The sequence below is a fragment of the Ovis aries genome, chromosome X, assembly GCF_016772045.2.
Source record: "Ovis aries strain OAR_USU_Benz2616 breed Rambouillet chromosome X, ARS-UI_Ramb_v3.0, whole genome shotgun sequence".
In the NCBI taxonomy this organism is placed as follows: domain Eukaryota; kingdom Metazoa; phylum Chordata; class Mammalia; order Artiodactyla; family Bovidae; genus Ovis; species Ovis aries.
Genome location: NC_056080.1, coordinates 56,282,914 through 56,308,914, shown reverse-complemented (window position 1 = coordinate 56,308,914; position 26,001 = coordinate 56,282,914). Strand labels below are relative to the sequence as shown.

Sequence of the window (26,001 nt, the reverse complement as noted above, 5' to 3'; positions counted from 1 at the left end):
AAAGTAGCCACAAACAATAGGTCAATGAAGGATGGTGGCTACGTTGCAATAACACTTTATTCACACAAACTGAAATGTGAAATTCCTGTATATTTCATGTATCACAAAATTTGCTAAATTCATTTTTTATAGTTTTAAAAAGGTAAAAACTTTCATTGTTTATAGCTCATGGCTGTACACATACAGGCAGCAGAAAAGACTCTGCCCACAGGTTATAGTCACTGGCCACTGAAATAGAGCATGGCCAGGACCACAGAGACCCTTGGTGGGACACTTCCCAAGTGTATGGTCCTCTCTACAGATAGAACCATTCCCCTGACTTCTGTAGTCACGACTGCCTTGCATTTCTTTTTCCTTACCATTCACATGTGTGAACATAAAGACAGAGTTTAGCTCTGCATGTTTTGAATAGGATATAAATGAACTAATACATTAGGTATTTTTAGTGTCTTGCTTCTTTTTCTCAACTACACGTCTAAGAGATGCATATGTGTTGTTGTGTGTAGCTGTAATATTCCTCCTCATCACACTGTAACATTCCATTGGGTACACAGTCCACTCAGTGTGCAGCAAAGAGTGTCATCTCTGGGTCATATAGGATGTATCCCTTTAATCTTTCCTAAAGAATTCCAAATGGCTTCCAAAGTGATTGCCTCATTTGGCCCTCCCACCAACAGTGTAGAATTACATTAAAATATTTTTTCTTTTTTGCCAGTCTGATGTGAAGTGAAGTTCTTCTTTTGGTTTTAATTTTCTTTTCCCTAATGAAAAATGAGGTTGAACACCTTTCACATTGTCGCAGAAACCAGTACTAAAGAAACCAAGCACCACACTAGAAGAGTTGGAGAACTCGGGTTTATTATGCCAGCGGGCCCAGAGGAGCTAACACTCCAAGCTCTGAGCACTGAACAAAGGGATTACATAGTTTTTATAGACAGACTATAGTGGGCAACACTAGGTGTTAATAGGCTTGTTTGAACTAAGGGGTTTCACGTGTGCAGGAACAGCAGTCAGGATGGGGAGGGGGATGCCTGACTTTTACACGGACGGGCATGATTAAGCAAGTTTGCAGGGGCTGGCCAATTGCAAAGAGTAGGACAAAGGCGACTGAGATAAGATCCAGTTCTTAGTATTGTGTAAGTCCCCACTTTCTGAGACTATGTGACCTACATGATCCAGACTTTGTAAGGAGCAAGCTGAGTTACAGAGACAAGAAGGAGCAGGAGGTTCTGTAAAATTTTAACTTTTTCTCTTCAACATGGTTATTGAACATTTGGGCAGCTCTTCTGTAATGGGCCAGTTCAAATCTTTTGCCCACTAGTCTACTGGATGCAAAGGATTTTGAAAATTTTAACTAGTGACCAACTAGTAAAAGATCCTCTACTAAACTGCAGTATTGGGTTTCTGTTGAGATATCAGAAGATCTGGCCACCTGTACAGCAGCCATATATGGGAGCTGGGTAGTGGCTGCCCCTCTAGATGGGACATGGGGTCCCCAGTGCCCCCAGAGACCACTGCCTATCTGGCTTCATTCATGAAAATGCTGAACCCTGTAGGCACTGGAGTTTGGGACATGCTGGGGCAACCACTTCTAGTCCATCTTCCAACCAGATTCTCTGCAAACATGAGGGGTCATGGAGAAATGTAGGCAAGTGTCTGCCAAATGCCAGCTTGAAGGTTGAAACTAGCTCCCCCATTCTTCTCGTCCAACATGGAGCAATGGCTCTCAGGCAGGTCCTGGAGCCTTTCTCCACCTGGCTTGCAAGGTGATGCCTGAGGGCCCTGCATGCCCACTGACCTCACCATCGCACAGTCAGCTGTAAGCCCAAGTATGATTGGTGAATATTTTCTTAACTTAAAAAAAGACCTAATAGCAATATTGGCAGCTTAAAATTGAGCCATTTTCTAATTAATATGAATGTGTTTTAAAAATCCATGAAAATTTCATAACCTTGAGTTAATGAGGGAGAGCCAGGAAGGGTTCAGTTTGATTTTGTGTCCATCAAATTACCATTAGCAAATTTTTTAAAAAGGTTTTCAGTGCTTTTTTTACTTATAAAAGGTTGTCTCACTCTGTTCAATAACCTTTAATAAACTAAATGGGAAAAGAATTGGAAGAAGAATCAATATATGTAAATATATAACTGAATTTCTTTGCTGTACACCTGAAACTAACACAGCATTGTAAATCAACTATAGCTCAATATAAAATTACATTTTTTTGGATTTCCCTAGTGGTTGAGAGTCCACCTGCCATTGCAGGAGACACGGATTCCATCCTTGGTCTGGGAAGATTCCACGTGCTCTTGGGCAACTAAGCCCATGTGCCCGAACCACTGAAGCCCACAGGCTCTAGAACCTGTGCTCTGCAACAAGAGAAGCCACTGGAATGAGGAGCCCACACGCTGCAACTAGGGAGTAGTCCTGTATCACTACAACTAGAGAAAGCCTACTAACAGCAAGGAACACCCAGCACAACCAAAAATAAATAAATAATTTTTAAAATAAAATAAATTTTTAAAAGGCTCTCTGAACAGGATGAGGATATCTTAGAGTTCAGGGCCAAAATCAAATGTGATAATTCCAGAAGAAAACTGTTGATGTGATGGACTCTGTTCTAGACAGGATGATGTATTTCTTGGTCCCTGATCTCAGCATTCCTATGCCACGTTCAAGGCTGGTGTCTGGAGATCCGTATGAAAACGTGTGACTTTGGTCAAATCTTATGTCCCCCATGGGCCTGTCTTTTCTGTCAAATGAGGAGTCATAAGCACCATTCTTATCTGCCACAGGTTGACAGGTTTGCTGAGAGGTTATAAACAGTGAAAATGAAGTATCTTTGAGGCATTAAATCAGCCCTCTCAGAACATTTTATTTTGTGGGGCTCCAAAATTACTGCAGATGGTGATTTCAGCCATGAAATTAAAAGATGTTGCTCCTGGGAAGAAAAGTTATGACCAAAAAAAAAGAAAAGAAAAGTTATGACCAACTTAGGCAGCATATTAAAAAGCAGAGCCATTACTTTGCGAACAAAGGTCCATCTAGTCAAAGCTATGGTTTTTCCAGTAGTCATAGATAGATGTGAGAGGACTATAAAGAAAGCTGAGAGCTGAAGAATTGATACTTTCAAACTGTGGTGTTGGAGAAGGCTCTTGAGAGTCCCTTGGACGGCAAGGAGATCCAACCAGTCCATCCTAAAGGAAATCAGCCCTGAATATTCATTGGAAGGACTGATGCTGAAGCTGAAGCTCCCATACTTTGGCCACCTGATGTGAAGAACTGACTCATTAGAAAAGACCATGACACTGGGAAAGATTGAAGGCGGGAGGAGAAGGGGAAGACAGAGGATGAGATGGTTGGATGGTATCACTGACTCAAGGAACATGAGTTTGAGTAAGCCCTAGGAGTTGGTGATGGACAGTGAGGCCGGCTTTCTTCACAGCTTTCTTCACAGTCCAACTCTCACATCCATACATGACCACTGGAAAAACCATAGCCTTGACTAGATGGACCTTTGTTGGCAAAGTAATGTCTCTGCTTTTGAATATGTTATCTAGGTTGGTTATAACTTTCCTTCCAAGGAGTAAGCATCTTTTAATTTCATGGCTGTAGTCACCATCTGCAGTGATTTTGGAGCCCCCCAAAATAAAGTCTGACACTGTTTCCACTGTTTCCCCATTTATTTCCCATGAAGTGATGGCTTAGACTGCCATAGCAGAATATCACAGATGAGTGGCTGACACATCAGAAATGTATTTGCTCACAGTTCCAGAGGCTAAAAGCCCCAAATCGAAGTGCTGGCATGGTTAGTTTCCCCTGAGGCCTCTCTCCTTGGCTTGCAAATGGCCACCTACTCATTGTGTCTTCACCTGGTCTTTCTGTGTTATTGCTGGAACAGTTTTATAAAGACCTACAAGACCTTCTAGAACTAACACCCAAAAAAGATGTCCTTTTCATTATAGGGGACTGGAATGCAAAAGCAAGAAGTCAAGAAACACCTGGAGTAACAGGCAAATTTGGCCTTGGAATGTGGAATGAAGCAGGGCAAAGACTAATAGAGTTGTGCCAAGAAAATGCACTGGTCATAGCAAACACCCTCTTCCAACAACACAAGAGAAGACTCTACACATGGACATCACCAGATGGTCAACACCAAAATCAGATTGATTATATTCTATGCAGCCAAAGATGGAGAAGCTCTATACTGGCAACAAAAACAAGACCAGGAGCTGACTGTGGCTCACATCATGAACTCCTTATTACCAAATTCAGACTTAAATTGAAGAAAACAGGGAAAACCGCTAGACCATTCAGGTATGACCTAAATCAAATCCCTTATGATTATACAGTGGAAGTGAGAAATAGATTTAAGGGCCTAGATCTGATAGATAGAGTGCCTGATGAACTATGGAATGAGGTTCGTGACACTGTACAGGAGACAGGGATCAAGACCATCCCCATGGAAAAGAAATGCAAAAAAGCAAAATGGCTGTCTGGGGAGGCCTTACAAATAGCTGTGAAAAGAAGAGAGGCGAAAAGCAAAGGAGAAAAGGAAAGATACAAGCATCTGAATGCAGAGTTCCAAAGAATAGCAAAAGAGATAAGAAAGCCTTCTTCAGCGATCAATGCAAAGAAATAGAGGAAAAGAACAGAATGGGAAAGACTAGAGATCTCTTCAAGAAAATTAGAGATAGCAAGGGAACATTTCATGCAAAGATGGGCTTGATAAAGGACAGAAATGGTATGGACCTAGCAGAAGCAGAAGATATTAAGAAGAGGTGGCAAGAATACACGAAAGAACTGTACAAAAAAGATCTTCACGACCCAGGTAATCATGATAATGTGATCACTAATCTAGAGCCAGACATCTTGGAATGTGAAGTCAAGTGGGCCTTAGAAAGCATCACTATGAACAAAGCTAGCGGAGGTGATGGAATTCCAGCTGAGCTGTTTCAAATCCTGAAAGATGATGCTGTTAAAGTGCTGCACTCAATATGCCAGCAAATTTGGAAAACTCAGCAGTGGCCACAGGACTGGAAAAGGTCAGTTTTCATTCTAATTCCAAAGAAAGGCAATGCAAAAGAATGCTCAAACTATCGCACAATTGCACTCATCTCACATGCTAGTAAAGTAATGCTCAAAATTCTCCAAGCCAGGCTTCAGCAGTATGTGAAACATGAACTCCCTGATGTTCAAGCTGGCTTTAGAAAAGGCAGAGGAACCAGAGATCAAATTGCTAACATCCGCTGGATCATGGAAAAGCAAGAGAGTTCCAGAAAAACATCTATTTCTGCTTTATTGACTATGCCAAAGCCTTTGACTGTGTGGATCCCAATAAACTGTGGAAAATTCTGAAAGAGATGGGAATACAGATCACCTGACCTGCCTCTTGAGAAATCTGTATGCAGGTCAGGAAGCAACAGTTAGAACTGGACATGGAACAACAGACTGGTTCCAAATAGGAAAAGGAGTGTGTCAAGGCTGTATATTGTCACCCTGCTTATTTAAATTATATGCAGAGTACATCATGAGAAATGCTGGGCTGGAAGAAGCACAAGCTGGAATCGAGATTGCCAGGAGAAATATCAATAACCTCAGATATGCAGATGACACCACCATTATGGCAGAAAGTGAAGAGGAGCTAAAAAGCCTCTTGATGAAAGTGAAAGAGGAGAGTGAAAAAGTTGGCTTAAAGCTCAACATTCAGAAAACGAAGATCATGGCATCTGGTCCCATCACTTCATGGGAAATAGATGGGGAAACAGTGGAAACAGTGTCAGACTTTATTTTGGGGGGCTCCAAAATCACTGCAGATGGTGATTGCAGCCATGAAATTAAAAGACGCTTACTCCTTGGAAGAAAAGTTATGACCAACCTAGATAGCATATTCAAAAGCAGAGACATGACTTTGCCGACTAAGGTCCGTCTAGTCAAGGCTATGGTTTTTCCTGTGGTCACGTATGGATGTGAGAGTTGGACTGTGAAGAAGGCTGAGCACCGAAGAATTGATGCTTTTGAACTGTGGTGTTGGAGAAGACTCTTGAGAGTCCCTTGGACTGCAAGGAGATCCAACCAGTCCATTCTGAAGGAGATCAACCCTGGGATTTCTTTGGAAGGAATGATGCTAAAGCTGAAACTGCAGTACTTTGGCCACCTCATGTGAAGAGTTGACTCATTGGAAAAGACTCTGATGCTGGGAGGGATTGGGGGCAGGAGGAGAAGGGGACAACTGAGGATGAGACGGCTGGATGGCATCACAAACTCGATGGACGTGAGTTTGAGTGAACTCCGGGAGATGGTGATGGACAGGGAGGCCTGGCACTGCGATTCATGGGGTCACAAAGAGTCAGAGACGACTGAGCAACTGAACTGAACTGAATCTTGCCCTTTGTAAAAGGATATCAATCATAGTGGATTAGGGCCCACTCGACCTCATTTTAACTTAATCACTCCTTTAAAGGCCATATCTCCAGTTATGGTCACCTTCTGAGCTACTGGGGACTAGGGCTTCAACATCTGAATTTGGGAAGAAAACAGTTCAGCCCAGAACAGCCAGGCACAAATTTTATCTATTTGTCTACAATGTGGGGAGAGGAGGAAGGAGTAGGCTAGATCTGGGCTGTGCTGCTTGGCTGAGGAGCCCTCATCTGGGATGCACAGATTGCCTAATGGTGGCTACGACTTCGGCAATGAACATAAATAATCATGGCCTTATCATTTGGTTAAAAATAATGATAATAATGCCTGCTCATTAAAAATAAATGCCCCCCAAAAGTGCCAAGAATCACAAAGATGAAATATTTTTTTAAAAAATCACTCTAGGGGGGTTCAAGATGGAGGGGACATATGTATACCTAATGCTGATTCATGTTGATGTATGGCAAAAACCATCATAATATTGTAAAGCAATTATTCTCTAATTAAAAGAAACAAAAACCTTCTAGAATTAAAAAAAATTATTCTAAGTCTCACTACCAAGAAATAACCATTTTCTCTCACCATGTTTTTCTACACATGTACACAGATAGAAGGCAAGATTGGTGGGTGCAGAGAGAAAGGAGAGAAATAAAAGCAATTACACAAGTGGGCTTATACTACATATCTTAGTTGAAGTCAAAGGTGTTGAGTTTCTCTTCAATGACATTAAGAGGAGAAAAATAAAAGGATGCTGTATGAGTCTCCTATTGCTGCTGTAACAAATCAGCACAAACCTAGTGGCTCAAGGCAACACTACTTAATACCTTACAGCTCTGGAGGTCAGAAATCTGACATGGGTCTCACTGGCCTCCAATCAAAGTGTTAGCAGGCCTGCGTTCCTTTCTAGATGCTCTAAGGGAAATTGTGTATTCTTGCCTTTTCCAGCTTTCAGAGGCCCCTGCATTCCTCAGTTCCTGACCTACTTCCTCCATCTTGAAAGCTAATAACTTCAGCTGAGTTCTCCCATCTTATCGATTCTGACTCCCTCTTCACTTTGAAGGACCCCTGTGATTACACTGGGTCCACCAAACAATCCATGATACTCTCCCTATTTTAAGGTCACTTGATTTACAACCTTAATTCCATCTGAAACCTTGATTTTTCTTTTGCCACGTAATGCACCATATTCATGTGGGTGCATGCTCAGTCCCTTCAGTTGTGTCCGACTCTGTGCGACCCTATGGAATGTAGCCTGTCCGGCTCCTCTGTCCATGGGATCCTCCAGGCAAGAATACTGGAGTGGGTTGCCATGCCTCCTCCAGGAGATCTTCCCGACCAGGGATCGAACCCGCATCTCTTATATCTCCTGCATTGGCAGGTGGGATCTGTGGCACTAGTGCCACCTGGGAATTCCTAACACATTCACAGGTTCTGGGAATTAGGTCCGGGACATCTTTGGTGGGTAAGGGCATCATTCTGCTTGCTCCAAATGCAAAATGAAAAAAAAACCAAAGACAAAGACTGCTGAACTTCAGCTAAATTTTTCATCACAACACCCTTCACTTTAAAATTTTTCTTAATTCTCTATGTAAAAAAAAAGAAAAAGAAAAATCGTTATCAGATAAAATGCTTTTGTTTACAAGTAACAGAAATCAAATTGAACCAGCTTGACCAATAAGAGACTAAATCAGCTTACAAAAGAGGAAGTGAGCTCTGGTGCCCTAAATGCAGACCTAGAGGCCCCACATTCTTCTTACCTCTCTCCCCTGAAATATCCCAAGGCTCATAATACCTCTCGGTATTCATAATTACTAACATTTGCAAACACCTACTACCTGGAGTACAAGAAAGAGGAGAGGGCGCTCCAGAGAGGATAGGTAAACTGCACAAGGCCACCCTGCCAGGGGTCCCAGGTCACCCAACTCTAGAAGCCAGTATCTTAACCACTGTCAGCCCTCACTGACCTGTGCTGGTGGAGACACTGTGGTCCAGAGACCTGCCTTCCTGAGTGCATGAGTAGGGGCTGGCGGCCCAAGTTTCCAGGTCTGGTGAGAGGCACAGACCAGCCCTCAGCCTGTCCATTACACACGATTATGGAGCTGCACCAGGATATTGCCAGGTTGCCTATTTCCTTCTCTTCCCTCTGCCTGGCTGGGCTAATCTGGGCCTTGGCAATGTGCCTATTGATCGACAGGCTGGTCTGCTACCTTAAACGGCTTGGTTTTCCCAGGTTAAAATTGTTTGTTCTTAGGATTTCCCTGGTGGTCCAGTGGCTAAGATTCTCTGCTCCTAAAGGAGAGGTCCTGGGTTCAATTCCCAGTCAGGGAACTAGATTTCACAGGATGTAACTAAACAGATCCCACATGCTGCAATGAAGATCAGAGATTCCCTGTTATGCAACTAGGACCTGGGGCAGCCAAATAAATAAACATACTTTTAAATATAATGTTTGTTCTCGGCCCCCTTCCCGCCGCCAGAATGAGGGGGGTCACCCCTGCTGACGACTGCTGCCATTGTGTGTGTTATTTAGTGGGAGTGCACAGGGCGGTGGGGGGGGGAGGTGCAATGATGTGCAAAACTGCAGCAACCAGGGAGAGCTGGGGCAGACATTTAGGGGCACACCGTCAAGTGACAGCAGCAACCCAGTGTGTCCTCTCGGTGTTGGCCTGAGGAAGAGGCTTTGGTGCTGCCAAAAGGTGGTGGCTGTTGGCGCTGGCGATGGAGCACCTTTGAGCCAGGACCAAGAGACGAGGTTCACTCTCCGCCCACAGAAATGAGTCGTGAGGCTGCACCAGCGTTACCTACTGGAAAATCAATGTGTGCACCATCCTCCCAGAGCGTGCGTGCCCTGACTGACACCGCTGGGGCCAACTATGACCTGGTGAGTCTTTTATGAGTGACCGGTCTGCTTTGACTATGTGTTGCCGACCATTTTTCCCTGTCAATGTGGCCGTCTCATTTGTCGCAACTGTTGCCCAAAGCTCACACATTGTCCGACTTGCCGGGGCCCATTGGGGTCCACTTGCAACTTGGCTATGGACAAAGTGGCCAATTCAGTACTTTTGCATGTACATATTCCTCTTCTGGATGTGAACTAACTCTGTGAACTAACTCTACACAGAAAAGGCAGGCCGACCACGAAGAGCTCTGTGAGTTTAGGCCTTGTTCCTGTCCATTCCCTGGTGTTGCCTGTAAATGGCAAGGCTCTTTGGATGCTGTTGTGCCACATCTGATGCATCACCATGAGTCCATGACAACCCTACAGGGAGAGGATATAGTTTTCCTTGCTATAGACATTCATCTTCCTGGTGCTGTTGACTGGGTGATGGTACAGTCCTGTTTTGACTTTGACTTCATGCTAGTCTTGGAGAAATAGGAAAACCAAGATGGTCACCAGCAATTCTTTGCAATTGTACAGCTGATAGGAACACGCGAGCAAGCTAAAAATTCTGCTTATTGACTTGAGCTAAATGCTCATAGGCGGCGATTGGCTTGGGAAGCCACTCCTCGATCTATTCATGAGGGAATTGCAACAGCCATTAGGAACAGTGACTGCCTAGTCTTTGACACCAGCATTGCACAGCGTTTTGCAGAAAATGGCAATTTACGCATCATTGTAACTATTTCCATGTGTTGAAGTGGCAAACAAACATTTTCTGGCCAGTGTTTAAAACCAATGCATTCAATTTAGACTGGGGTGGGTTGCCATGCCCTTCTCCAGGGAATCTTTGTGACCCAGGGATCCAACTCATGTCTCTTAGGTGTCCTGCATTGGCAAGTGGGTTCTTTTCCACTAGCGCCACCTGGAAAACCCAGTCTAACTAATAGCCCTAGAAAATTATATACCTCCTAATTCTTGAAACTTGTGACAGTTACTTACATGGCAAAAAAAAAAGACTTTGTAGATGTGATTAAGTGAAGGATCTAGAGACAGGAAGATTATCTTGATTATCTGATGGGCTCTAAATGTAACCACAAGTGTCCTTATAAGAGGGAGCCTGAGAGAGATTTGAGATAGACAGGAGAGGAGATGCACATTATGACCGTGGAGGAAGACATTGGAGAGATGGGGCCATAAGCCAAAAAATGCTAGCAGCCACCAGAAATGTCCAGGGTCACTCCACCCCCAGAAGTGGAACTGGTGTCCAACTTGGAGGTGCAAATACCCTCCTATCCCCTCCTGCTGGCCAGAGCTGTGTCTGCTATAAAAGGACAAGCAGCACCTAGAAGCCAGGAGGTCTCCGGGAAGAAGGCTGCCCTGTCCATGGTCTCCTCAGCTTGCAGAGCCCATTTCCACAGAGGATTCAGTGCACACAGCACTGTGTGTGTGTTCAGGAATGAATTCTCCGCAGTAACCAACCAACACCCCAATGCCAGTGATGTCACACAACAATAAACATCACAAACTAAATCCTGTCTTCCTGGTTCATAGGTGGACTTCCAAGCATGGCAGAGGACCCCAGGCTCCTTGTAAACTGACTTCCCTCTCTTGGGCCTCTCGACCTCCAAAAGATGAACAAAAGGCACATGAAGAAAACACTACTGTTTGTTAAGTACACACATCATTTTAGCACAAGCTCCACTGAGCAGGACTGGCCATATGACCCCATCCCTGTGCAAAAGGGGTGGGAATGTAGTTTATGGCTGGGCAGCTGCTTTGCAGTAGCTCAACACTAGGGAAGATGGAGCATGAGTTTTGGGGATAGCCATCTGTCACCGTTACTCCCTGTCAGATGGGTGTGGTCCCCAGGAATCTCAGGCTGGGCCAAGCAAGTGAATTGTTCAAGGTCACACAGTTAGATCCGTGATTAGAAACTTGGTGTCCACTCTCCCGGCTCCTTGTGCCACGCCACTGGACCAACCAGTTCTGTGCTTTGAATTTTAGGAAAAATCTTCAGCCTGGTAATCCATGTTACAAAGCAGTTTTACCTAGAGAATGTCACTTCATCCTCAAAGTGTTTTGGCAAAGGAGGTGGGAAATAAGTTATCCCCACAGATCTGGAGAAGGAAATGGCAACCCACTCCAGTATTCTTGCCTGGAGAATCCCATCCACACAATGAGTTAATATGCATTCGGGCTTCCCCAGTGGCTTAGTGGGGAAAGATCCACCTGCAGTGCCAGAGACACAGGAGACATGGGTTCAGTCCCTAGGTTGGGAAGATCCCCTGGAGAAGGAAATGGCAACTCATTTCAATATTTTTACCTGAAAAATCTCATTGACAGTGGAGCCTGGCAGGCTGTAGTCCAATGGGTTGCAAAGAGCCAGACACGACTGAGCAACAAAGCACACAGCACAGAGTATGTGTGACCCCAGGAGTGCCCACCTGCAAAGCTGTGTCACACCAGCAGTGTTCATATCCCAGTCCCTGAGATTCTGAGGGTTCAAACCCTATATGAGTGACCCCAGAAGTGTTGACTTCCCATGTGTGTGACTCCACAAATGTCCATTCCCCAATATGTGTGACCCTATAAAGGTCTAAATACCCATATGTGTGACCCCAGAGCCATACACACCACAGCCTGTGACCTCAGCAGAGCCCACTCCCCAGTCTATACTGAGGAGTATCCATTGACCACTCTGTGTGACCACAGGAGTATACACCCTCAGTCCCTAGCCCAAGGGGTACCAACTCATCACTTCTTTGACCACAAGAATGTCTGTATCCTTTCACTGAGACTGCAGTGATGTCTACAACACAGCCTATGCGACCATAGGACTGTCCTAGCCTCAGTCACTATGACCCCAGGAGTGTCCTCGCCTCTGTGGGACACCATGGATGCTCACACTCCAGTCTGTGCAACTTGAGGAGAGTCCAGTCCACAACATGTGTGATTTCAGGTGTCCACTCCCCAGTGTGTTTAACTTCCAGAGTGTCCCAAACCCTCTGTGACCCTTGGAGTGTTCATACCTCTGAGCGCCCTCACATCTGTCCATGCTCCAGTCTGTGTGACTCCAGCAGTGTCCAAACCCCCATCATTGTGGCCCCTCATCTCTCCACACCTGTTCTGTATGATCTCACAGTCGCCCACACCTTAGGTTGTCTGATCCTGGAAGCACACATACCAGTCTGAGTGACCCTAGAGGCTCCACACTACAATCTGTGTAAATCCAAGGGTGTCCATGCCTCAGGCTATCTGACCTCAGAGGTGTCCACACCCCAGTATGTGTAAGCCTACGAATATCTACTAACCAGTCCAGGTGACTCAGGAGTATCCACTCCCTAGTGTGTTTGAGCTCAGCAGTGTCCACATACCAATCTGTCTGACCCCAGGACCATCCACAGTCTAGTTTGTTTGACTGCAACCATATCGACACACTAGCCAATCTGACCCCAGAAGTGTCTATACTTCACTCTGGGTGATTCCAAGAGTGTGCAGTGTCCAGTGTGTGTGACTTCTGGAAAGCTCAGACCCCCATCTGAGTAACTAAGGCTGTTCACAGTGTATGCTGCTTCATATGGGCATCACGCTCCTGTCTATGTGGCCCCAGGAGTGTTTACACCCCACTCCGTGTGACTCCAGGATGATCACACCCCTGTCTCTGTGACCCCAAGGGTGTCCAGACACCAATCACCCAATGGTATGTTCTGAGATGGTACTAGATTCCTTATCACTGCTATTCCAGCATACCCTCTGTGGGTGTGAGCTGGGGTTGGTCTGCTCCTCAGCTCCTCCAACACCATAAAGGGTCTCTTGTATCCCTATTTCCTCTCACTCTCTCCAGTGGACCATGCAGTTTCCATATCCCCCATCCCTGGCCACATGCACACGCACACACCCACACCCCCAAATAGAGAGTCCCAGCCCCAGCCCCTGCAGGTCTTGTAGAAAGCAAAGGTCAAGGCAGCCTGCCTCCTGCTGCAGACCCCACCCTACAGAGCCCGCCCCACAGACAGCAGTGGAGTAAAAGCACCACTGATGAGAGTGAAACCTTCCAAGACCTTGTGAAACATCTAAATAAAAATTGGACACCCTCCTCGCCAGCTAGACTGTCAGGTCCATGTGGGCAGGGACATTTGTCTTATTCTCTGATGTCTCCCCAGCGTCAAGAACAGTGCTTGGTACACAGATCCCATTCATTAGGTGTCCATTGAATGAACGAACCCTTGACCCAGCAATTACACTTCTAACTCAACGTGCACACACATGCACAGAGCTGTGTGCTCAAGACTGGTAGGAGCAAACAGCTGGGAAGACCTTGTAAATATCCATTTCTAGCCAATGATAGTTGCAGAGTAAAACAAATGGTGGGGGTTTATACTGTATCTCAGAGCACCCACCTAACATGATACAGAATGAACGGAACCTGTGTGTACCTGTGGGATGGGGATGCCTTCCACGGGACATGCTGTTGACCAGGAAAAGTAGGTGGGAGATGGTTATGGTGACTCTGCGTGTGTGTGTGTGTGTGTGTGTGTGTGTGTGTGTGTGTGTGTGTGTGTGTGTGTGTGTGTGTGTGTGTGTAAGGAAACACTAGAAACTGACTTCAGTGGTCATTTTTGGAGAGTGGAACTGGGGATCACCAGTATAGTTCATATACTGGATGTACTCTTGGAACCTTTTATACAAACCTATGTGGGCTGTGTACTAAGTCTCTTCAGTCGTGTCCAACTCTTTGCAACCCCATGAACTATAGCCCACCAGGCTCTTCTGTCCATGGGATTCTCCAGGCAAGAATACTAGAATGGGTTGCCATTTCCTCCTCCAGGGGATCTTCCCAACCCAAAGATCGAAACTGCATCTCTTATGTCTCCTGCATCGGCAGGTGTGATCTGTAGCACTAGTGCTACCTGGGAAGCCCATAGTGACTAGTGACGTCACTCAGTCGTGTCCGACTCTTTGCGACCCCACGGACTGTAGCCTACTAAGCTCCTCTGTCCATGGGCTTTGCCAGGCAATAGTACTGGAGTGGATTGCCATTTCCTTCTCCAGTGGGAAGCCCATACAAACCTATATTCATGTGTAATTCTTCATAAAGGAAAATCTTAAGCAAAACGAATATGCACAGCACAAAGCATCTGTGTGTCTATCTGAGTGGGTATCTAGGGTGTGTCTAGGTACAAGAATCTAAAACTCACATGCCCCAGGGGCTGGACAGGTCATTAAAAAGAGAAAGGGCACTCAGCTCAGGGTAAGGTGAACAGTAATGGGGCTGATGAATGTTCCCTCTCAGCAGTGCAGGGTGAGGATGGGGTTGAGAAAGGGGTGGGAAGGGGAGGACTTCAGAGCTCACACCCCAAAAGCATTCATAAACTCACACCCTGGGACAGAGAACATTTAATAGCTCTGAGATCTTGGCTTGGAGACAGATCCATTATAAATTAGTGTAGTTATACTCTAACTTAGACTGTTCCTAACTTCATATGCCAGACATAAATTCCCAAACAGATCAGAGATCTCACACCCTAGAATAAAGGTCCTCCCCAAACTTCAGGATGGATAGTTTTTCTATGTTATTACAAAGTAATCCTTAATTGTGGACTGAATGTTTGTGTCTCCCTCCCCAAATCCATGTGTTGAGGCCCCCAATGTGATATATTAGGGGGTTTAGGAAGGTATTATGGTTAGATGAAGTCATGAGGGTAAAACCCTCAAGATGGCATTAGTACCTATATAAGAACACACCAGAGGGACTTCCCTGGCAGTCCAGCAGTGAAGATTCTGCATTGCAGGGGCTATGGGTTCAGTACCTGGTCAGGGAGCTTTTTAAAAAAGAAGACACTAGAAAGTTTGTTCTTTCTCTCTGCCATGTGAGGACCTGGCAAGAAGGTGGCCATCTGCAAGCCAGGAAGAGAGATGTTATCAGAACCCAACCATACTAGCACTCTGGTCTTGGACTTCTGGCCTCCAGAATGGTAAGAAAATAAATTACTGTTTCAGCTACCCTGTCTATAGTGCTATATTATGGTGGCCTGAGCTGGCTAAGACACCTTAGGCTTTCACTTTCCAGGCCCTGTATTTTATGTCAGAGTCCTTGTACTTGCACCATCTACCTCTGTCAACACCAGCAGTCCCTAGTCAGTGGCCCTTCCATTCCTGCCCCTTGATCTGCAGGCATTGAGCCAGAGGGCTGTCTGGAGGCTGGGGCAAAGACACTTAGCCAACCACACTGCGCCATCTGCACTCCAGGCTGCCAGCCAGGATGTGGAGTTGGACTTTGGAGAAGAAGGTGAATGGGGTGGCCCCCGGGGGTCTTGGGGCACAGGTACTGGCAGTAAGGCTGAGAGTTCCCAGCTGGGCCTGGCAACCTGCTTCCCTTCTATATGGCTGTCCCAGTGTGCTTTCATCCATTTCCCCACCCTCTTCCTTCTTCTTTCCTCTTTCAAAGACAAGCAGAGGGCAGCAGAGGGACATAGAAAGCCCCTGCTCTAACACACAGCAGACTGTCAGCAGGTCTGCAGGAGTGGGCAGCAGCTCAGCTCCGCTCCCTAGGGGCGGCTCCAGGAGCCGGTTCAGCCTGGGCCACTGGGGTGGAGCGGGACAGGGAGCGGCCAGGAAAGAGCGCTGCTCTTGAGGTTTGCTAAAAGAATTCCAAGGGCCACTGGCACCCCGAAGGAAACCTTGAAAAGGACTTTGTAGGAAGATAGAAGCTGTCCCTGTGGAGGAGGCCAGAGGGAGGCTATAGTATTTTGGAAATTCTAGTTTATATATATTTACATATATAATATACATATAGACATATATTTGGTTGTGAGAAATAAAGTGGATTATGCTTTATGCAGTGCTTAGAACAGAGCTTGACACATAGTAAGCTTAAGTGTGTTGCTCGTAGAAAGGGAATGGCGCCTGCTGTTCCAAGTAAACAATGAGTGTTGCCCAGACTCATGCCAGCAGCCACTGCAGCTGCCTCCCAACAATGCGCCCTGGGGGCGTTTAGGAGAAATACCCTAGGTAGTTAAGTATACTGGCCCTAGGTAGTTAACATGCATACCTGAGAAAAGATTTCAATGAGCCCAGACTCTTGCATCCTCTCATACATAGAAAAGTGCTAAAATCATTAACTTGAGAAGGCTGCTTTTTGTGATTAGCAGTAATATTTTGATGTTTGACTATATGGGTTTTTTTTTTTTTCAGCAAAAATTCCAGAATATCTAGAGTCCTCCCTTACCTATCTGGAACAGGTCCTCAGAGCTATCTGAGCAGCTGTCTCCTGGGCTATTGTCCTCAGTCAAGTCCTGAAATATTACATAACTCAACAACTTTTAGGTTGTGCATTTTTCTTCAGTCATTTTTTTTTTTTTAAACCAGCCTCCCTAACCTCATCTCGAAACCCTGCATGATCTTGCCTGGCCTTCCCCTCTTCCAGTCTCACTCACTCTCGGATTCCAAGCCACATGGGCCTTCTTCCAGTTCCTAAAGAGAGCCAGCTTTGCTTATCCTTGAATTTGCAAGGATGGAGCTCCACGTCTGCAAAGCAGAATTGGGGAGTGAATGTGAGCTAGTAGGGCATTGGATAATGGAAAGAGTTTGTTGAGTTGATTTCCAAATACTTATCAGATTTGGGGGATGTGGCTAAAGCAATTTAAAGCAGTGCTCAAGGAAAAATCTATAGCTCTAAATGTACATAGATGTAAAAACTTGAAAATCAAGTACCTCAGCTTCCATATCAGGAGTCTGGCAAAGGAACAGCAAATTGAACCCTGAGAAAGTGGAAGGAAGGAAATTATAAAGAGAGCAGAAACTTGGGAAATGGGAAACATACAACAGAGAAAATTAATGTCAAAAATTGGTTCTTTGAACAGATTAAGAAACTATTAGTAAATTCTGTTTTCTCAATAAGAGAAAAAACAAAATACCAATATCAGGACTGAAAGGGGAGTGCTATTATCAATCCTACAGACATTAAAAGGTTAATAAGATTTTTAATACATAGAACATTAGTTTCAATGAAGCTCAAATGGCAATCATTTCCCCAGTTCTACAGCTTCTGTGTTTATATGGATCCTCTATATCCATGAGGACAGCAGAACTCAAGAACTTTTCTAATGCCTCCTTCACTCATGAAAATAGAAAAGCACAGTATTTTTTTTTAAGCTGGGGCTCAAGTGAAAGCAACTGTTTAAAATGTAATGGTTTTTTTTTTTTTAATGTAATGGTTTCAAATGGAATTGAACACAGCAGAATAGAACAGAAGCCAGACTTTGTGCCAGGCACTGGGTCTAATTATTGTAGTGAAGTGAAGTGAAGTTGCTCAGTCATGTCTGACTCTCCGACCCCATGGACTGTAGCCTACCAGGCTGCTCTGTTCATGGGATTTTCCAGGCAATAGTACTGGAGTGGATTACCATTTCCTTCTCCAGGGGATCTTCCCAACCCAGGGATCGAATCCGGGTCTTCCGCATTGTAGACAGACGCTTTACCATCTGAGCCACCAGGGAAGTCCAATTATTATAGTAGATATTCATTAATTGAACAAATATTATAGAACATCTGCTAGCTGTTTGGGACACAGTGGGGAACAAAACAGAAATTTCTACGCTTATGAAGCTTATATTCTAATCAGGGAGACAGATACTAGCATGTGCAAAAGGCCCCAAGGCTAAAGGTTCAAGGATGGCCCTTATGAGGAACAGGCAAAAGGACAATGTGGCTTGGAATCCAAGAGCAATGAATGAGGGGACTTCCCTGATGGTCCAGTGCTTGAGGATCTGCCTTGCAATGCGGGGACACAGGTTCAATTCTTGATGGGGGAACTAAGATCCCACATGCCAGCAGGGCAACTACGCCCAGGCGCCTCAACTACAGAGCCCATGTACTCTGGAGCCCATGAGCCACAACGAAGGATCCCAAGTGCCATAATAAGAACTGATGCAGTGAAAATAAATAAATAAATAGGTTGCAAAGACTGAGGGTCACAGTACAGAGAGTCTGGATTTTAACAAGATGACCACAACATCATCATCATCAACTCTTATAGCACTTGCTGTCAGGCATTGTTGTAATATTTTTTTATGTTTGGCCACACTCCCCAGCTTGTGGGATATTAGTTCCCCAACCAGGAGCCAAACTCGGGCCCCTGGCAGTGAGAGCACAAAGTCCTAACCACTGGACCACCAGGGAACTTCTCCCAACTTTTTTTTTTAAGCTGTTCACAACAGTTCTATAAAACACATAAAAAAATCATACCCATTTTCCAGAAATGGAAACCAAACTCTCTAGGCCCAGATAGCAAGTAAATATCAGTCTGGCTCTGCAATATATTTTTTTAACCACTATACTCTGCAATTTATGGTGCATAGGCATCTTATAATCCTGTAGCAGATGTAATGTAAATATACAAATTACTAAAGAACTCCAATCAAGAGAAAGATCTGGTGGGAGGTGTGCTGAAGGCAGGAAATGAATGGTGGTTGGTGTGCCCTCCCCCTAGGTGTCAGTGCTGATCTGTAGGCACACATGCCCAGAAACATCACTGCATCTGAGATGCTCCCTTCTTGTCCTGTCCTCTGTGATTAACTGTGGAGTGATAAAGGAAGGGACTGAGTTTTAAACTGGCCAATAAAGGGCTTATACTCAGGCCTCCTCTGTTCTTATTATTTCTTATAAAAGAGATGAATTTCAGCTCTGGGAAAACAAGGGAGAGTTTGGGTTTTGGTCTCACCTCTCCTATCTTCCAAAAACCAAACTCTCCCTTGTTCTATAAAGCAGCTTGTTTTGAAGAGTGGCCTGGGGGGTGGCAAGCTGAATTCCATCATTAGCCCACTAGTAACATTATGTGGAATTGTCTTAAAAAAACAACAAATGAGTCCATTTTTAAACACACACCTCCTTTAAAAAAAAATGACAGGGCATTGTAGTATGGTAGTTCAGAGAAAGAATTGTGGTGATCAGCATCAACAAAATGCCATCGGTAAACTCATAAGGGATTTAAACCTGACTTAAGTTGATCACCTTTGGAGAAGGAAATAGCAACCCACTCCAGTATTCTTGCCTGGAGAATCCCATAGATAGAGGAACCTTGCAGGCTACAGTCCATGGGATCGCAAGAGTCAGACACCACTGAGTGACTTTCACTTCACTCCTATCTTCACCTCTATCCCTCTGGAAGGAGGAAAAGAATAAGAAAACAGTGGAGGGTGGTCATGGCAGACACATGGACTCTTGTGAACCCACACATGAGCAATAAGTACTGAAGATTCCTCCCAGGACTTTCCCCTTGGAATGGGGGTAGAAGGAAGTATAGTCACTGGGGAGGTGAGGGAAAGCGGGGAGAAGGAAACACAGGAAACATGGGTGTGACCAGTGGCAGTGTGGTCTCTTTTGACTCTTTTTTTTTTCTTTTTTTAGTCATGGAGGGACAACAGTCGGACCCCTTCCCTGTGTCTTATCCATAGACTTGACCACATTGTGATGACAGTAAAGAGCCTCAAAGACACCACTCTATTTTATTCCAAGATCCTGGGCATGGAGGTCATGACTTTTGAGGTAACAACTTCCCCAAATTCCAAACTGCAGCTGGGGTAAAATTTGATTATGCTATTTTAAAAAGTAGCCTAAAACTCCAAAACACACACACACAATTTAAAAATTTAAAAAGGACCAGTGGAGGAGATTCCAAACTCTGAATAGTGGGACTTCACTATTCAGTGAATAAAGGGAGGGAAGGGAGGGAGGAAATAACCACAGAATAATGTGAGAGATCTTTCCAGTCCTTATATGGAGAGTTAACTGAGTATCCAGCATGTTTACACCTAGATATGTTCCTAAGAAATTATAGAACATCAAAATAAATACAAAGCTCCTAGAAGTTTGCAGAGAGGTTAAAAAGTAGTTCAACTACAAAGGAAAAGGAAATGTAGACTTCAGATTTCCCAAGAGTCAGAGACCAGAAGACAACAGAATAATAACTTCAAGATTCTGAGGGAAAACATTTCAACCTAGGATTCTATGACCAGACAAATTATTAATCAAGGTGGGTGTAGAATAAAACATTCTTAGACATATTAAGAAAAAGACTCAGAAACTTGGCCTACTTGCTTTCAAAATTACTTGAGAATATGTTATCAAAATGAGTGATTAATCCAGGAATAAGACATCAAAGTCAGGAAACAGTGGATTCTAAGAGGAAGATCCAGAAAGATACCTAGAACACAATCAGTCCAGTTTGGGTCAGGAAAACGAATGTCCCCAAGAAAAACGGATCCAAGGTAAAAAGATTTCCAGAGATTGAATACAATCCTTGAGAATTTGGAACAACTCCCAATGTGGGAGATGCAGAGACACTGATTGCCTTCAATGGAAAGGGCCCATGAATGGCAAACAGAGTAAAAAAAATGTAAAATTAACATGGAATGTGTGCTCTGTGCTGTGTGCTTGGTCTCTCAGTTGTGTCCAACTCTACTACCCTATGGACTGTAGCCCGCCAGGCCCCTCTGCCCATAGAATTCTCCAGGCAAGGATATTGGAGTAGGGTGCCATTTCCTACTCCAGGAGATCTTCCCAACTCAGGGATTGGACCCGAGTCTCTTGGATCTCCTGAACTTCCAGATGGATTCTTTACTACTAGCACCACCTGGGAAGCTCCAACATCGAATGTCATGCATAAAAATAGAATTATGCAGTATCAGACTGGATTTATACACAGCAAGATGGGCAGGTCTTAAAAAGACCATGCTGAACGAAAAATGGCAAAGCCAAATCATGTCCATAGCACAATATCACTTATAACATACACACATAAAACAATAATACACCTTTTACAATAACTTATGAAAACCAAAGAATGAACATCAAACACATTATAATCATTGCCTATGTTGAGGACAGGAATGAAGACTGGAGATAAAGAGATTAAGTATACAAATAAAACTAGAGAAGGGCCTTGCATGCATCAACAATAATAGGCATGTGAAGCCTCAGCCCTTGGTATCTGGACACACTGGAGTGAAATTTCAGTACATCCAGGATCAAGAAAAGTCTTAAAAGCTGCAAGAGTGGAGGGTGGATGCATCATATCTAAAAGAAATGAAAACAGATTAACATCAGACGTCTTATCAGCAATACCAGATTCAGGAAGACAATGAAGCCACATATAAAAGGCTATGGGAAAATAACCTACAATCTCAAGTTCTATACTCAGCTGAACTATCATTTGAAATAAAGTCATTTTCTGATAGAATGAATGTAGTATCAGCCATGGTGATATGAAGGGAGTATAAAAGTGATTTTTTTTTAATAGAAGAAGTCTCATCCTCTGGCTCAACCAGAACACATGCATACAGATTCTTTTCTGCATGGTGTCTATGGAGTGGGGGAAATAGTTTTATGAAAAATTAAAATATTTTGCCATTAAATACATAAATAAATAAAAATGGCAGAAGTTGACAGGCATAGGAGAAAGAGGCAAGATGAAGAGATACTTGGGTATCGCTTGGGTCAATGAGATACTATGTTCATCCATCAAAACATTAAGGTGCAAGTGGGCTATTTTTAAATTGTAAAGGAATCAAAAGAGGAGCTAAAACTGACGACATAATACTATTGGGAGGGGTAGTATTGTGGATGAGCTAAATTCTCATTTATCATAGCAGGAAAAAGATAGAAAATGTCTGAAGTTGCCAAATCAAGAAATAGTGGCATGTCAGTTAGGGACTGTGTTTGGAGGCATGTGGGAGAAAACTTAACTGGGTTAAGCTAAGTGGGCTAAATAAAATAGAGTTTTCTCTTTCTCTCATTCAACAACCAGTCTAGAGGTAGGCAGGCAGGGTGTGGGCAGTGGCTGAAAGGAGGAAATGAGTAGGCAAAAAGCGTCAGCTCAGTGGGGTGGGAAGGTTTTCAGAAGCATGGCTCAGAGCCTCTGCTAACGTTTCATTGTCCAGCCTTCCATGGCTGCCCAGCAATGAATGCTGGGAAATGCAGGTTTTTAAAGCTGGGTGCACAATAGACCCCACTAAAACTTGGGTTGTGTTTAAAAGAAAAAGGGGAGAAATTTATATAAAGCAGGCAGATTATAGTCTCTGCCATGGATAGTATCAACATATTATTTGGAGGTATGGAAATAATTTCCAGAAGAAACACATACACACATTGAAAGCATTTGCCTCTAGGGAACAAGATAAGAGTGGGTACCAAGTGGCTATTTTTCATCAAAGCCTTGTTCTATTTCTTTTTTTAACCTTGTTGGGGTAGATAGGGGGCTGTGCCTCACACTCACCTTGGAGGTTTAGTTCCAGGTTGTTTTCTCCCCCCATATAGGGAGACCAGAAAGCATTGTGTTTTGGAGACCAGAAATTTAACCTCCACGAGGTGGGAAAGGAATTTGAATCCAAAGCCACTCACCTGGTCCCCAGCTCCCTGGATATATGCCTGATCACAAAGATGCATTTGGAGGAAATGGTCCAGTGCCTCAAGGTGAGTCAAACTTCCATCTTCTTTTGAGAAAGCTGCTACAGATGCAATGAAAACAGAAGCATGACTCAAACTTCAGACATAACAGGTTTCATCACATCCATATAAGGTTTGCACACCATTGTTTACTCATTATCATGGACATAATTTTCCCCATAAACAAATGTATTTTAAAAGAAAACTTTATCTCACCCTTGTGGAAAACAGTATACCTAAACTCTATTTATATAAATACATTTGTGTAAAAAGAAAATGTTCAACCAAGTAAGTGGAAATCCATCATATCTTGGCATAAAGGGGAGGCAATTATAAAAACAAACAGCTGTAAAAGCATCACTGTGTCATTAGATTCTAGCCACTTCTGCTTCCCCCAATCTCTGGGCTTGACAAAGTTAGGTTGGTTAGAGAGGTATCAAGGACTTCGCATCCACCAGACACTTTCTTCTTGGTATAATCAGAAGGATTGAAACAGGACTGAACAGGGAATAATTTCTGACTCACTGTAATTTTTTTTTTTACTCACTGTAATTTAATTTAGTATCCTTGTAATACTTAAGATGATTTCATGTGAAGGGGACATTGGTTCTCCTTTGGGGGAACAAAGATTGAGGTATTAAATATATTTTGTGCAAATTGACCTGGACTCTTTTGGAAAATATCAGTGAAAAAGTCTGGCTTGGAAGTAAAGTGGGTAAAGCACAGGGGTTAAGGGTATGGACTTTGGCCCAGACTTGCCTGGGTTTGAATTCTGACTCTGCCACTTACTAGGCACATTATCATCCCCATTTGATGGATGAGGAAACTGAGGTGCTGAGCAGTTAGGTACTCTGCCAGGAGCCAGTGTGAGGAATCCCGCCCGTGACAAGGTCATGAGGAAGGAAGCTGACATACGCAAGGTGTGCTCAGACTTCAGGGGCCCCTCTGGAAATTCCTAAGCATGTACCCCAACAAAAATCTGCCGGTTTTTGTGCTCTGCTTTTCCACTCTTCTGACATTCTCTGGGAAAAGTCAATTCAGGGCTTTAGTCTTCTGCATTTGAAAGAGTGTTTTCAATCCAAAAACCCCTCTGATGGATTTTTAGCCTGCCTGCAGGACTCATGCAGCTGCGCGTGTGATTGTTTGAGGCCTCCTGACCGCAGGAGGCACAGGAAGCTTAAAACATCCTAGGAATGTAGGGGCTTCCGAGGAGTCAAAGTCATTAGAATAGGACTGATTAAAAGTTTCATTTGTTGAGTCAATACTTGCTGCCAAATTTTCATATCCTTTATTTGTAGATATAGTTGGTATATAGAAAAACAAGTAGTAGACCTGGTATTAGCAACATTAGATCTTTGAGTTAAGTACCTTCTTTGTTATAACCCACTGCACCTTTGTTCTATAGAGATGTAACTTCAGCGCCTTAAGGAGATGTAGATTAAAGAAAAACACTTCAGGGGAAACAAAATTAACATTCATTAAGGAAGAGAGCCAAAAAGTTAACAAGCCTCTTGGTCAGAAGATAATGTAAATGACCTGAGACCTTTTGTATACAAAATGATATACAGAAAGAGTCTGGGTTGCGGACGCTACATAATTTTGTGTTACCCATTGATCTCCATGTTTTATGAAAAGTATAAAAGGCCTTCTGAACAATAAAGGATTGGACCAGTTTCTCGGACTAGTCTCTCAGCCTGGTTTCTTGGGAATTTGGCTTCCCACCGTGTCTCTCTCTCTTCTTCTTCTCTCCCTTTCCCTCCCTCTGCTCTGCTCTTTAATTTCAGGCTGAATTTCCACCTGGGGCGCGGAGGCCCGCCAGGTATACTTACTTGCCCTGGCTGTTAAGACCCACTCGAAAGGGAGCCTAAGGCGTGGCACCCTTAGATATTCAAGCGAGCGCCGGTGGCCCAACATAGATGGTGCAAGCTCCTTGTCTGGAACTTTATTGGCTTTCCGAGTAAACCAAGCTATTCAGCCCTCTTCCTCCACTTAATCTCCCTACTACACTATTTCTTCCTAATCTAATCTTATATCAATCAATCAATAAGTTTTTCTCACGCCAACGCAGTCCACCCTTCGAATTCCCTGGATCCACCGGGGCTGGACCCCGGCAGTACTCTGCTTGAGGTCATACAGCTGTTACATAGCTGGAACAGAATGAGGGAGAGGAGAATGGTAGGAGATGAAGTGTGAAAGATACAGGGGTGTTCTAGGCCATGGTAAAGAATGAAATTTTGGTCTCAAACATGGTCTGTGAATGAATGATTTTTGTTCTCTCCTCCCACTTCAGACTTGTGATGTCATTGAGGAGGGTCCAGTCCCCAGAACAGGGGCAAAAGGGCCCATTATGTCCATCTACCTCCAATACCCTGACAGAAACCTGACTGAGGGGTCCCAACTATATCTCCTCATGATGGAGGTTAGTTCTCTGCCATTCTATCCCCTGCCATGTCATCCCTCCCTTCCTTCCTGCAAACCCTCACCCAGGTCCAGAAACCTCTAAGGACTGAGGACTCAGGCACTTTATGCATTTTGCTGGGCAATCTGAAGTGGGTTTGGGACCAACATGTCTGAGAGTCCCCTATCCAAGCTGCCCCAATAAATAACTTTCAATTAACATGAGCTCTTTATTATTACTGTCTCAGCATTATATATGGCTGTTTTTCTAGAACATAAGGTCTCTGAGCTATTTGGGGGTCAGTGGCCAGGGGGTATGACATCTCTGAGGACCAAATTCAGGGTCATCAGCTTGGGACTCAAGACCCCTGATAGATTTCTCCTTGTCAGTGAGCTTACCCTTTTCATCCTTTTTGATTCAGCTCACTCCAGCCAGGTGCTACCTGATGTTTATTCCACCCAACTGGTTTGACTGAACTCCAAGATCTCTGCAATTCCCATGGGGCCTTCAAGGGCCAGCCCAGATAATACTACCTCCTCCTAGAGCACCTTAGCTGGTTTCAGCCCTGCAGAATGTGGCACTTTCTACATTTGGATCTGGTAGGTTCAGACTCATCTCAGCTGAGGCTCTGCTCCAAACAAGAGGAGACAGATGGGACGAGAACAAATTTTCTCTGTTCCTGTCCTCTTCCCCTACCATTTACTGATTCAGTCAATCAATAAACATACATTGAACACCTACTGTGTGCTTGGGCCTGTTCCAGGCATTGGAAAGACAGTGTTGAACAGAAGAGATAAGCTTATCTATGTTTGTGGAGCTGCCATTCTGGTGGGAGAGACAGAAAAGAAACAAAATTAAGTAA

General features: G+C 44.1%; 1 protein-coding gene, 1 non-coding gene and 1 pseudogene across 2 annotated transcripts; all 3 read left to right on the top strand.

Annotated features, from left to right (window-relative positions):
* Positions 1–8,672: 8,672 nt before the first annotated feature.
* TRNAR-CCU (transfer RNA arginine (anticodon CCU)) lies at positions 8,673–8,745 on the top strand. Its single transcript has one exon. It is a non-coding gene; the product is annotated as a tRNA-Arg (tRNA).
* Positions 8,746–9,175: 430 nt separating this feature from the next.
* Positions 9,176–10,054, top strand: LOC114111254 (E3 ubiquitin-protein ligase SIAH1-like; annotated as a pseudogene).
* Positions 10,055–14,564: 4,510 nt separating this feature from the next.
* Positions 14,565–25,614, top strand: GLOD5 (glyoxalase domain containing 5). The gene is made up of 6 exons (XM_027963428.1): positions 14,565–14,600; positions 15,519–15,587; positions 19,706–19,843; positions 22,613–22,768; positions 25,032–25,160; positions 25,561–25,614. Exons 1-6 carry the CDS (start codon positions 14,565–14,567, stop codon positions 25,612–25,614), a joined length of 582 nt encoding a protein of 193 aa, XP_027819229.1.
* Positions 25,615–26,001: the final 387 nt, after the last annotated feature.